General features: G+C 43.6%; 1 protein-coding gene across 1 annotated transcript in view; it reads right to left on the reverse strand.

The window, feature by feature from the left end:
- SYNJ1 (synaptojanin 1) overlaps positions 1-13644 on the reverse strand; it is a 97280-nt gene that overhangs the window by 57080 nt on the left and 26556 nt on the right. Inside the window, exons 3-8 of the mRNA XM_018565007.1 lie at positions 8544-8630; positions 6849-7116; positions 4924-5149; positions 3537-3620; positions 1787-1848; positions 693-789 (exon numbers count right to left, since the gene is read on the reverse strand). Coding sequence (XP_018420509.1) covers positions 693-789; positions 1787-1848; positions 3537-3620; positions 4924-5149; positions 6849-7116; positions 8544-8630 — 824 coding nt within the window. The remainder of the gene's footprint in view (positions 1-692; positions 790-1786; positions 1849-3536; positions 3621-4923; positions 5150-6848; positions 7117-8543; positions 8631-13644) is intronic.

The raw sequence follows: 13644 nt of genomic DNA on the forward strand, positions 1-13644 counted from the left end.
TTGATTACATCTACACATACAAGGGATGATCATTTTTGCCCTATCAGGTTACATCAGAAGACAACTGTGAGAAGCCCAAATCACAGCCAGCTGCGATCTGGGGGGAACAGTTGGCTAAGCTCAACCGGTTTGTGAAAGCATTGGGTGCCCAAGGCAAAAATGTTAATCTACCCTCAGATGAACCCACAAATTTTGTGCCACTTTCTGTGCCTAAAAGGATTCCAAAACTTCTTAAGTCAACAAGAAGATGAGTTTTTGGCCTGCTTGAGGACTTCTTCCCAACAGGACACTCCTCGAAAATCTCTAATGAAAGCTATCATATTGGATGTTTTAATCTCCTCTGAACATCCATTCCAAATTTCTAACGTTATCAGGGAGTTTAAGCCTGAAAACCATTTGGACACAAAAAGATACCCATGCCCCCCTGGTCAGTCCCCAGTGGTAAGCACTACTACCTTGCAGGGCTGAGGTCCCAGGTTCAAATCTTATAAGAGATCCTACTAGCAAGTAGCTTGTACTTTCTCTGTTCCAAGAAGGTTTCTTCACACAATTCAAAAAACATGTATGTACGTTAACCAGTAACGAGATTGGTAAGATTACATTATAAACTTCTCAACCAATGGTGGTGGTTGTGTACACCGTGTAGTATATGTTGAGACCAAATAAAATTGTGAAAACAAACAAAAGCTTACCTGGAAAGCTTTGCTGAGCATGGTCTCTCCTTCTTTGGACCCAAGAAGATTGACTACAACTTGCCTGCCATAAAGCCTCTTTAGAGTTTGGAAATGCCTGCCAAGAAATAGTGGGGGGTTACTTCATATAACCATAGTCAGTGCTCCCCAACTCCTGTGCAGATTTCAGATATAATGCATGGTGTAGAATCGCACAATTAGGAGCGTCCTATAAAACCCTTTCCAACAGGAAAAAGGACTTCTAGGTAATACCATGTTTTACATGGCAGGGTTAATGTCAATGTCCCACACTCTGGATGTTTTAAGCAATAGCACAGACTTTGCTGAAAATGCCATATTCGCACTTTAATAGGAATCTGTGCTGAGAGAAATGCATAGATGCCACTGTTGACACACGCCTGAAAATGTTGGCTGCCTGGCAGCTGCAGTACAGATATTTCTTCACGACAGGTTTCCTTTAAAACTTCCAGCAGGTGGGGCAAGAGGTAATTTTTCTTGTATTTTGTACATTAAAGGATTATAATGTTTAATTAAAAGCAATTTAACCTGCCAATTCTTTTTTAACACTTTCCTTCTTCAGATGTGTTTAGACCAATCATGTGATATGCAGGGTCCTATTTGGATCTTCTCTCAGCAGTCCAATATGCAGAGAGCAGCACTGACTTAACCACTTCCAGCAGATTCACATAAATGTAAGCAATTTTTTTTTTCACCCCCGGAGGGGCAAATGTAAGCAATTTTAAGGCTTGACATGTTTGGTATCTATTTACCCGGCGAGACCCCGTCTTTTATATTTTACTAAAACATTGGGTATTATATTCTGTTTCTGTGCACTACATTTCATTTTAGTGTATTTTATCCTAAAAATACTTGTTTGATAAACATTTGCGCAAATACCGTGCGACATATAAAATTGCAACTAGCATCTTTTTATTCTGCAGGCCTCTGCTTTCAGAACATATATCATTGTTTGGGGGTCTGGAGCTGTTTTCCATCCAAAAATTCAGATTTTATCCTGTGTGTGCAAATAGTAAGAAATTGCTCCGGAACCCCCCCCCCCCTTCCAAAAAAGACCTCAGAAGTCTGTGTGATACCTATCAAATGCAGGCGCATTGGCTTCAAATCCTCTTGACATCCTCACACGATGAGATCCAACCTTTCCCAAAGACAAGATAAAACACACATGACCAAAGGCACAAAGTTTGACAACAAACCATCGTGTCACAGAGCTGTTATTATTTTATTAACTGTAATTGTCGAACAGGTTTGACTTGCATCTCCTCTAAGTTATTATTATACAGCATTTATATAGTGCCAATAGTGTGTGCAGGGCTTTACACAATGGAGGGAGACAGTACAGGTACAATACAATGTCTAATGTCTACTGTGGAAAAGTAAAGCGATAACTTCTCAGAAAATCATAAAGCGTCAAATAACTGCAGCCCCGGGTCAATGGAAGGGTCAGTAGTACGTGGCTGTAAGTCATGTGTACAGACTTGCTTTGTTACTCAGAACAGCCGGGAAGAGTAAATCTTTCCTAAAGCACGGCTTACACCTATAGATTATCTGCAGATTTTCTATAGTCAGATGGAAGAAGTGCAACAGAGTCCTCTCAAAGCACCTGAACAATACCTGCATCCAATCAGATAGTTTAGGTATTTTGAGAGCCAGTGGGACCGACTAGCAAGATAGTGGAACTTGGGCCAGTGGGAGATTCCTCCAGCTCCTCTGCTGCACTTCTTCCACCTGACCATAGAAAACCTGCAGATAATCTATAGGTGTATGGCCAGCTAAAAGGTGCCCATACACCGTGCGATTGTCGCACAATTTGTCTGCGATCAAGGCTTCGTCCGATAATCTGCCAGTTGATGGGAAATGCAGAACCGCAATTACTGTAAAACTGGCCGAATTTCGTCTTTCAGGCAGACTAGAAAACTTTCGTGTTGGACGAAAATCGAAGGATTAGTGGCATTATCATACAACAAAAATCGCAACATAAACACTGGACAATGTCATACGTCCTGTAGCTACCTTACCAGATATTCCAAAATAATGTCAGGTACTCGAAATGAGGATGGCTCCACTAACAGTAGAACTTTGAATAAAGAGGTCATCAGCACACCAGCATGACACTTTCCAAGTCAGTGCAAATCCATTTCATTGGATAGATGTCACTCAAATATCAAGCACTTTTGGGGCCGCGCAGGGTCAGAGATCCTAATAAGGCGACCCTGCGCGGCCCCAAAAGCGCTTGATTTCTGAGTGCCATCTATCCAATGAAATGGATTTGCACTGACTTGGAAAGTGTCGTGCTGGTGTGCTGATGACATCTTTATTATAAACACGGACAAAAATTTAAATCTGTTCTGTTGATCGACAAAATTCAGCCAGTTAGTAGTGCTGACGAACGATAATCGAAAACTACATAGGTCTGTGCATGATGGAGTATTTGAACGAAAATTGAACGAGGGTGCGATGTCGGGACGGAAAAAAAGTTGTACAATGGTTGTAAGGTGTATGGTCACCTTAAGAGAGATCACAGTTAATTACAAACATCATCAGAGGACATAGACGTCTGTAGTTTGTGATGGCCACCTTTAATTACAAGACACATTGGGGGGAATTTATAAAAACTGGAGCAGATTTGCACTGCAGCCAATCAGCTTCTGTGTCTCATTTTCAAATCCTACCTGAGCAAACTGAAGATAGATGCCGATTGGTTGCCATTGGCAACTGCTCTCGATTCGGTTTGCTCCAGTTTTGATAAATTCCCCCCACTGTTTTTTACTCTATAGGGGCACAAAACACAACAGTTGCCACACTTGCACTGGCCTCATGGGTTACCTGTAAGCCTGGCTGCTCCCAGAAGAGCGGAATGGAACCCCGTATCTGTATAAACGAGGACACGCAGTCATCCAGGTAAATCACCTGCAGGAAAACAAACATTTATCATTCCTTCTGATGAAAAGTACATTGGAAAATGAGTTTATGCTGAAAGATTTCCCCACAAGAACGATGAAATACATGAATGTACACAATGGAAATATAAACCATTCAAACAGAAATGTCATTTATACAAACATAGAATAGAGAGAGTGACGGGTACATCTGCTGTGATGCAAGGTGGGGAACTTGTATAAGACAGCGCAACATATGCAAAGAGTGATGGAGATGAATAAATACAGAGAGGTCAGTGCAGGGTGGAGTTGTGGCCACAGTAACCAGTCAGACCCAAACTAACTGTCCTTCGTTCAGGATATGGAAAGACAACAAATATTCTTCTATTTCTAATAAAAATACATGATTTCGGAGCCCGTCAAAATGCAAGAGAAGAACAATTTGCATCATTTTCCCCAAAACATAAAGAACAATAAGCAAAGTAGGACAATTGAAGGCAACCAACATCTTTTTGGAAGGACTTTATCACACCACTGAAAGAAGCTTTGTTTAAAGATGAACTCCGGGCACAAAAACTTACTTTTAAACGTATTCCTCAGTAGCCACAAGGATATAGATCTACTTTCTGTGCACCAAATGCCTTTGCAAACATAGCTATTACTATGTATAAACAGTGGTGACAGCATTACTGTTCTGTACATAACCTGTTCAGAAAAAAAGAACTGTGGGAAGGAAACAGCAAGCCCCACTGACTGCCGGCTGCCTACAGAAAACTAGGGGGGGTGAGGGGTGGGATAGCTTCCTGTAATCAAGACCAGTCACCGCTGCCCTCTCCTTTGCAGGGGGACTGGTCTTGTCTCCACCCCCTCCAATGGTTGCCCTCTCCTTTGCAGGGGGACTGGTCTTGTCTCCACCCCCTCCAATGCCCCTCACACAGCTCCTCTGAGCAGCGCAGTGGTCCAACCATAAATGTACTTTGCACACATGGAACATAAGAAAAAAAGTTACATTACTGCATATGCTGCATTACAGTAATACATGGAAAAGAATCAATTGGGCTTTAATGACTGCTGACAGTAGCTCAATCCACACTATAAAGCCAACGGAACCTTTTCCATTCTTTTCCCTGAGAACTAAACTGGAACAAGCATGCACATCAAAACTCCTAATCTGCAAGTACTGAAATCACAGATTCAGCAGGCCAGCCAGAGAACTAGCATTTTTAGAGAGGTCCGGAATAGCAGTCGCCATTCTTCCAGTAATTCTCAGCTCTCACCCATTAAAACAGGGCCGGGTAGAATACGGCACCACAGAGTAGTCACCAGAATCTCACCTGCTCAGTTTCCACGAAGTTGGCCACCTGGCCGTTATCATTGGTGCCTCGCACGTTGAACCTTGTCCCGGCACGCTCACAGCTCAGGCGGGAAATAATACAAGCCTTGGCCTGCTTGTGTGCCGCATAAATAGTTCTGATCTCCACTCCTCCACACATAAGACGCAGGAGCCAGTCGTCACAGTTCACTCCGTAATGCTTCAGGTGTAAGTGGAGAGACTGATTCCTGGAGGACAGACAACCAGATTACAACACATTCAAGGATTTTCACATGAAATAATCTGAAGTCTCACCTCCTGCAAGAAAGCGGGGTGCAAGTTCAACAGTGGCATTTAGACAGATCGGGTTAAGGAGACCCTGTCACCAGTATAAAACATTACACAAAGACCAGAAAATATATTTGACATGCTTACTTGCAGCATTTTACCTTTCCATTAAATATTTGTTTTTTTATCTACTTGTAATGCCTTTGAAATTGCTAAAAAAATGTACTACTTTAGGAGAGAGTCAGTTACCGAGCACCCTCCCTCCTTGCACATCACAGCCCTCTCTACTCTTCTGGGAATGTCCAATAGCTTCTGGGGGATGAGTGAAGCTTACTACTATAGAGCAGGGATGGCCAAACTGCGACCAGTTGTGGTGAAACAACAAATCCCATGAAGCATCTCTCTCCGGGAGTCATGTCTGTGAGAATCTTGCAAAGCCTCATGGGATTCATAGGTCCACCACAGCTGGAGGGCCGCAGTTTGCCCATTGCTGCTATAGAGCATTGGTAGCCAAACTTCGGCCCTCCAGCTGTGGTGAAGCCACAAATCTCATGAGGCATTGCAAGACTGGCAGCCATAGGAATGACTCCCAGAGGCAGATGCATGATGGGATTTGCAGTCTCAACACAGCTGGAGGGCCAGAGTTTGGCTACCCTGCTATAGAGTATAATTTGAGTGACAGCTCTATGTCTGCTGGGCCTGCTGACATCACGTCCATGATGGTGGAGCCCAGCAGCAGTCTCTGGGCTTTTGTATGTCTACACAGGGAAAGCTTTTACATGTATCAGAGATAGCTGACCACTCCTAACAAATGCCAGGTTCCTGGTCCAATAACTCAATTCGCTTACCCTGGACAAGCATGCGGATCTGGAGCTCCGACTCCACTCTGATTTTACTTGCGGAATCCTTATTCTAAGTCAGCGACTTACAGTATTGAGGTCATTGGCCACCCAGCAACTAGTATTTTCACAAGTGGATAAACAACGGCACCCAGCATATTTCTTTAACTAAAAGTTATACTGTAAGGATTGACATGGGAACACATTGCTGATGTGCATTTGAAGGTGCACCCTTAAACCGCTGACCAGAAACACTTGTGCATATCACATACCCTGAAACTTAATAGACAGTCCTGTCCCAGGTCAGGGACTTGTCAAATAGTAAGGGAAGGATAGAAATGTCAGCTTTAGAATTTGCCTCATTCAAACCAAGCCTGCAATGGCCACTCCCTTATTTGTACGCGGCCAGGTAACTCTCCTTTAAAAGCAGAACTCCGGGGAAATATTTTCTTAACGCCTGCAGTGGGGCTACCCTCGCACTACAAGGATTAAGTGCTCGTTTTTGTCTAGGTTCAAAAGTAAGTTATATTCACCCCAACCTCAGAGACAGATTGCTCTTAAGACTGGTCCCTTCTGCCTCTCTCCTCCTTCACTACAGAGAAAGTGTGTCCCTTGGCGTCCTCATGTCCTAGCACGGGAAGACTCATGGGACCTTAGACTGCTGGCTCGTAGGATCGGGTGAGTGAGTATAACTTTTCAACCAAGAAAAAAACGAGCACTGCAGTGCAGAGGTAGCCCCAGTGCAGGGGTTAAGATTTTTTCCCCCCGGAATTTTGCTTTAAGGCTCATAGACTAAAAGGAATATCACAGATGGACCTACCAGAAAAAGCGGTTGTCTGTTCTCTGCTCCTGGTTGCTGCGGTGGGCACTGAGGCTGAGGTCCAGACTGACCCCCGTTGCAGACCAAGCAAAGTAGAAACTGCCGGAGTTCAGCACCTTGCGGACCTCAGACATCCGATCTTCTTCTGTGGGATCAAGCCTTAGGGAGATGAACTCCGTAGAGGTGACGCGAAAGACTTCAGAGTCCTGAATCTTTCCTACTGACATACAGCCGGTGACCACCACCAGATAATGTGACATCATCTCCCCTGGAAGAGATTACATTCATTTAATAAAGAGACCCTGTCACCAACTTAAAAGGCTAACTTTAAAAAAATGTATTATTTGAAACGATTACTTGCAGTGTTTATCCTTTCTATAAATTATATTTTATTTGCTTGCAATGCGATTTGAACTTGCTAGAAAATGTGACTACTCAAGAAATAGTCAAAACCCTATCACAGACCCATCCTCCTGGCACTCGCTGTCACTGCCATCGATGAGCACTTATTTACTTGATGGCATTTGCACGGATACACAACCCCCGACACCAACCACACCACACACCCCCCTGCAACAAAACACCAAAGCGTACTTTTTACTTATTGCCGCTTCACTGATGCGCAGTTTTGTATTAATCCTGTATAGTGGAAGGACACACTATTGCTGGTCTAACAAGTGCTAGAAAAATAAAAGTACAGGTCTGCGTGTTCCAGAAAATTAGACTCTGTATTCAATATAAAGGTCCACTCTACCCGTAGAACAGGAGTCCCGGGGGAAAGGGCCAGTTTAATGTCCCCAAGACTTTAGGATGAAAAGGACCATGGCCAGTAGGTGTAGAAAATGCCTCAAACCTGTTGGATAGTGAGAGAAAAAAATGCCTCATGGCTGGTGGTCAGTGGAAGTAAAACAAATTTACCTAGTCCGTGTGGTCAATGGGAGGAGGAAGAGAGCCTCATCAATGGTATCAATGAGAGGAATAGTGCCCCATCACTGGTATCAATGAGAGGAATAGTGCCCCATCACTGGTATCAATGAGAGGAATAGTGCCCCATCACTGGTATCAATGAGAGGAATAGTGCCCCATCATTGTCATCAAGGCGAGGAATAGTGCCCCATCATTGTCATCAATGGGAGGAATAGTGCCCCATCATTGATATCAATTGGATGAATACTGCCCCATTGTTATTATCAGTGGAAGGAATAATGCCCCATTGTGGAAAAAATTGTGCCCCATGAATGGTCAGAGTGGAAGTAATTGTGCCCATCGTTGGGGTCAATGGGAGGAATTATGCCTCATCATTTGTGTATGTGGAAGAAATAGTAGCCTACGGCAGCAGTGAAGAGAATAGCGCCCCAAGTGCCAGATAAAGGCAAGCAAAGGGCCGCAGTTTGGAGCACACTGCCATAGAAGGCACTTTTTCTTATGATTACTATTTAGGCAGTTGGCCAGATCTCTTCTTTCCAGCAACTTCTGGAGGGTGTGAGTTCTCCTTGTGCCCAGCAGATAGATAACCCTCATATGAAGGCTCTGTCAATGTATGATTCGTCATGCATATCCAACACTGCCTAGAGATGTATACATTTAAACTTTTTCCTCATTTCCCTGTATATTTGCTTAGCATTAGATCAACACAATCATGCAAAAGGCTTTAAAACATTCAGTACAGATCCACTTTAAGGTTGCCACTCTTACCAAGATTGAGCCGCAGAACTCCTAACAGGCCATAGGCATCCATGACTTTTGTATATCTGCTCTTAATGGCTTCCTTTTCTGCAGAGGCTATAAAGCAAAAAGACAAGAAATGTTGTTAATGAGACTGATAACACTTGCATATACAAATCACTGTTAAGGTGCCCATACACTGCACGATTCCCGTACGAGTACTGATACATTTTTGTTTATTGTCATGTGACAGTTTTTCTAAAACAATGCAGACTAATGATTTCAGGACAGTGGTAAAGCGCCAGAGCCAGGTCCCAGCTGCAACCCTGGTAGTTTTCATGAAAATGCCAAATATCGGCACTGGTATCTGAACTTGTATCTGGACATCCCTACTTATAACAGAAAGTCCGTGTCTTGGTACGGACCTGCGGCTGGAGAAACAGTCTGCAGAAGCCTGGACATTACACCTGTGATCCCCTAAAGGACAACTATGGGGTCAGTGCGTTTCCCCATAGTTCTCCTAAGGGTCACGGGAGAACACAAACTAGCGTTCTCTTGTGACCCAAAGCTCAGTATACCGCAAGCTACAGCTCGCGGTATACTGAGACGCCGCAGCCGGAACGGATCCCGACAAAACTGTCTGGATCCACCCAGCTGCGGGATTGACAGCTGGCTCTGCCTATCCAGAGGCAGTGCCAGCTGTGCCCGCCCCTTCCCCCATCCGTTTCACCAGTCAGCGGTGGAGGAACGGACAGGGGAGGGGGGGGAATCCCCGCAGGGAGCCACGAGTGACAGTCACGGCTCTCTGCAGGGATAGATCGAGAAGTGAGCGAGCGACGGTATATGTTCGCTCACTTCCCGATCTACTGAGCTGACCTGTGACCGTTTCATTGTCACAAGATGGCTCAGATTATGAGGCTGAGTGAAAAATCACTCGCCTCATAATTCTCCTTTAAAAGGCGGTTGCAATGCTTTGTGGGCTCTAATGCAAAAGATTAATAAATGCACATTTTTTTGTTAAACCAAAGTTGATGCATTTATCATTTGTTTTTGCAGAAGGTGGAATTAGCATTTAACCCGATATTAACAAGTCATCTGGCACTTTACAAACATTGGAAATACCAGTTTTACAATGACATTATGTGGAAGTGGAAGATGCAAACAATGCTCAGCAGGGCTGGTGGTGTACTTCCTGCAGCAAGCCATTGACCTGCTTCTGCGATTTCGGAGTAAATGTGAAGAATGTTATCTCGAGGCGAAACATTTAGATAAAAAATACACCATGTAGACACAAGGTAAAAAGGAAAACCTTAAAAGAATAAACTAAAAGACCTCAACAGTTCCAGTTGCAGTACACATAACAGCTCCCTCCCAACATCATCACATAAATATTATATTTGTGGAATCTGGGTTTACCAAATTAATAACAAAAGTAGGCCGAAAAAAGGTAAATATTTTACAAGGAAAATCACAGCAAGGTTAGACTGCCGCAGTGGTGAGTTTATCTGTCTGGGCGGCAGGACTTGTATGCCACTGTAGAAGGATATACACGTTTATCTGCCATGTTTGTCCTCGGAGTCTAAACATTGGCTGAATGTAGTCCGTGGGATTTGTAGGCAATGATGCATTTCCAGAATATGGCGATGCCAGAGATGTGGATGGTCGATGATCAAAGTAAAAAGGACTGTATTGTACTGGATTGAATTTTGGATTCTACGTGCAATGTGGTCTGAAACAATATAGTGTATTACAGCTTTATTGGAGCTCCCTAGACAAAACGAGAACTTTCCAGTGTTTTTTTTACATTCGAGTTCTTCTTTAATGTAAACAAATGCATAAACTTATTGACTTCAGTAAATGCGAGTGACTAACAAATCTGTATCACACACACAATGCTGTAAACCCGGCAGATAACACACCATGTAGACTTTCTTACAAGACCAGCAGCGGCAGCCAGTTCCATCTGTCACTCGGCTTCCCTCATCATCTGCCTTCTCCCCCCATCCCTTCCCGTCTCCGCTCAGCTGAGGATTACATGAGAGAGCAGAAAACAATGACCGGCCATGTTGCTCTATGCTATTCTCTTACAAAGCTGCAAAACTATTCCAAGATATTCACGCAAAAAAATTACATTTTGCACCATTTCGATCCTTCCTTCTCCACAATCTAAATTATATTTAAAGTCCACCTGCCTTGATTCTCGCCTAGACGAGAAGGACGTTGAACCCGGCACCTGTAGCCTCCTGGGATATCCATCTCACAAATCCCTGGAGGAAAGTAATGTCTCCAGGGATCCGTGTATGTGATACGGATTTGTTAGTCACTCATGTCTACTGAAGTCAATGAGTTTATGCATTTGTTTACTGTAAAGAACTCTAGGAATTAAAAAAAAAAAAAAACACTGAAAAGTTCTTGTTTTGTCTAGGGAGCTCCAATAAAGCTGTAATATACTATATTGTTTCAGACCACATTGCATGTAGAATCCAGAACTCAATCCAGTCTTTTACATTGAACATCGACCATCCACATCTCTGGTGTCGCCATATTCTGGAAATGCATCATGGTCTACAAATCCCGCAGACTACATTCAGCCAATGTTTTTTTTTTAACAGGAGCCAATGTTTAGACTCCAAGGACAAAATCTCCACAAGCTAAATTTTTTAATTAATTTAGAGTCCACCACACCCCTTGCTACAATTCGCGCCTAAGCTAGAAGGACGTTGAACCCGGCGCCTGAAGCCACTTGGGATATCCACCTCACAAATCTCTGGAGACATTACTCTCCTCCATTCCTAAAATTCATGGCAACATGTAAAACAGAAAAACAGATCTCTTAGCATATTTTGTGCCACAACAACAACAAGCCCCCCCTCATGCAACCCCTACTCTACATAGGCTGCAGAGAAGGGGTGACAACAAGGCCACAGAATGCTGGATGTCAGCCGCCTTGTCAGAGAGAGGCTTTTGCTGTATGATCTCACTGGCCACATATACAAAGATCGCAGCCAGCATCACAAGGCATGGGAAGACATTGTCCAAGACGTGTTTGGCATATCGGCCATGAGACAAGATTGAGACAACAGAAGAAGCTCAAAAGGAAGGCGTTGCCTAATGATGTTACAGGGAGATTTGCTTATTATTGGCCAACACAAAGCATAAAAATTACCCCCAAAAAGTATTTAAAAAAAAAAAAAAAGCACAAAAAAAAAATGCAAATATACACGTGTTCTTCCTGGACTTTGAATAATCTGTAGAGGGCTGCCAAAGGCTGTAGAAGACGTGTGGAGAGCTGCCCGAGGACTGTCTAGGTAAAGTATATGCAATATTTTATTTTATTGGAATTGCCACTTTAAAAGCGGAAGTAAACTCTACTTCACGTTGTCACACTATTAGCCCCCATAACGTACATATCTTGTGCAGTCGGCACCAAAATAATCCATTTTCTTCCCCTTGCAGAGATATGACTGTATTCAACCACTTACAAAGCCATCCACAACTCTGCCCCCGGATATATCTCAAACCTTGTCTCAAAGTATCACCCTAACCGTCCCCTCCGCTCTTCCGAAGACCTTCTGCTTTCCAGCTCCCTCGTCAACTCCTCCCATGCTCGCCTCCAGGACTTCTCTAGAGTCTCTCCCATCCTCTGGAACTCTTTACCCTAACCTGTCCGTCTATCTCTCACTCCGACTGCCTTTAGGTGATCCCTTAAGACTCATTTCTTCAGGGAAGCCTATCCCACCTCAACCATCACATTCTCAAACAATTCATCCCCACACAGCTACCTCCTCATGCATCACTGGCCCGTCCCTTTTAGAGTGTAAGAACCTCAGAGGCAGGGCCCTCCTTACCATCTTGTCTTGAATTGTATTGTGATTGTAATGTCTTCCTTATATTGTAAAGCGCTGCGCAAACTGTTGGCGCTATATAAATCCTGAATAATAATAAGATGTCACAATGTCACTTGCTAATGCTCTATTTTCCAGCATCCATGGCCATGTGGGAGAACAGGAGATCACCTTGCTGGGATGAATTTACCTTCTACGGTTCATGATGCTCCTTTTTCCTTTGCGTCACTGAGCTAGGTAACTGCCAGCTAAAGTGGTCAGCGCATGATGTGTTCAAGATTTCGATGATGCCCCTATGAGGGTGGAAGCTGAAATATGGGCAGCAAAAGGAGAAAAGCTTACAAGATGGCGACGGCTTCAAAGTTTGCAGGGGAAAAGGGGGGGACCTAGTAATCTTAGGACTTGTGATCTCTGGTGTGTGCACTTGTTTCATTTTTGTAATTGAGGTCCCGGCTTTTTCTGGTGACATTATGTAGAGTTTACTTCCATCTTAAATTAAGCAAAAGTAGCAAACGCAATTATAGAATTTCCCGTGACTGCCATCTACCAAACTGTGAAAGAGCAAGAAAAGCGCACTGCGTGATTCTTTGGAACACATTCCAATTATAGTGCAGACAGGGGACGTTTATTTTCAAACAGATTAAAGAAGAAGTAAAGTGGGAAAAGAAGGAAATGGTAAAAAGAAAAAAAAAATGGAGCAGAATTCCATGAATTATTTAAAGATGAGGAACTGGAACAGAAATGAATCAAAGCTGTAGGAAGAAGAACAAGCCTGAAGCGTATTGTTTTCATCTTTGAAGCGGAAGGAAGAAATGTGCGTCTACAGTCTCTGCTGTGCTGTAATAGGACTGTTTTATAAGCTGCCGCTGATTGTACAGAGAACTCCTGAGTCACTGCACAGGTACATCTCTATTACAAAGAGCATCACTTTAGACGTGATGTTCTTTGTAATAGTGGAGCTTATGTCAAACACCCCCTCCCCCCCACCCCCCCACACACACACACCCCCTAAAGTTAACCTGTGGTAAGCCCATCACTATTCGAGTTTGTACATATTTCTAACGAGCAGTAAATGAGCTTTAAAACAAGCCTTCACTAACATCTGTTGCAGTAGGCACTGTGGAGCAATTCATCCTCATAATACGTTACAGAAGCACTGAAGTTTTTCTTTTAGCCGCTCAGCCCACCAGGCTTCCTCCCAACAGTGTTTCTGCACTGTGTTTAGGTTGGATATTTAAAGGCTGCTGCCTCTCTGCTAAGAGGGGGAGCAGAAGGGCTGAGCTGTT

This window comes from Nanorana parkeri, unplaced genomic scaffold, assembly GCF_000935625.1.
Source record: "Nanorana parkeri isolate BGI_ZX_2015 unplaced genomic scaffold, ASM93562v1 scaffold805, whole genome shotgun sequence".
Classification (NCBI taxonomy): domain Eukaryota; kingdom Metazoa; phylum Chordata; class Amphibia; order Anura; family Dicroglossidae; genus Nanorana; species Nanorana parkeri.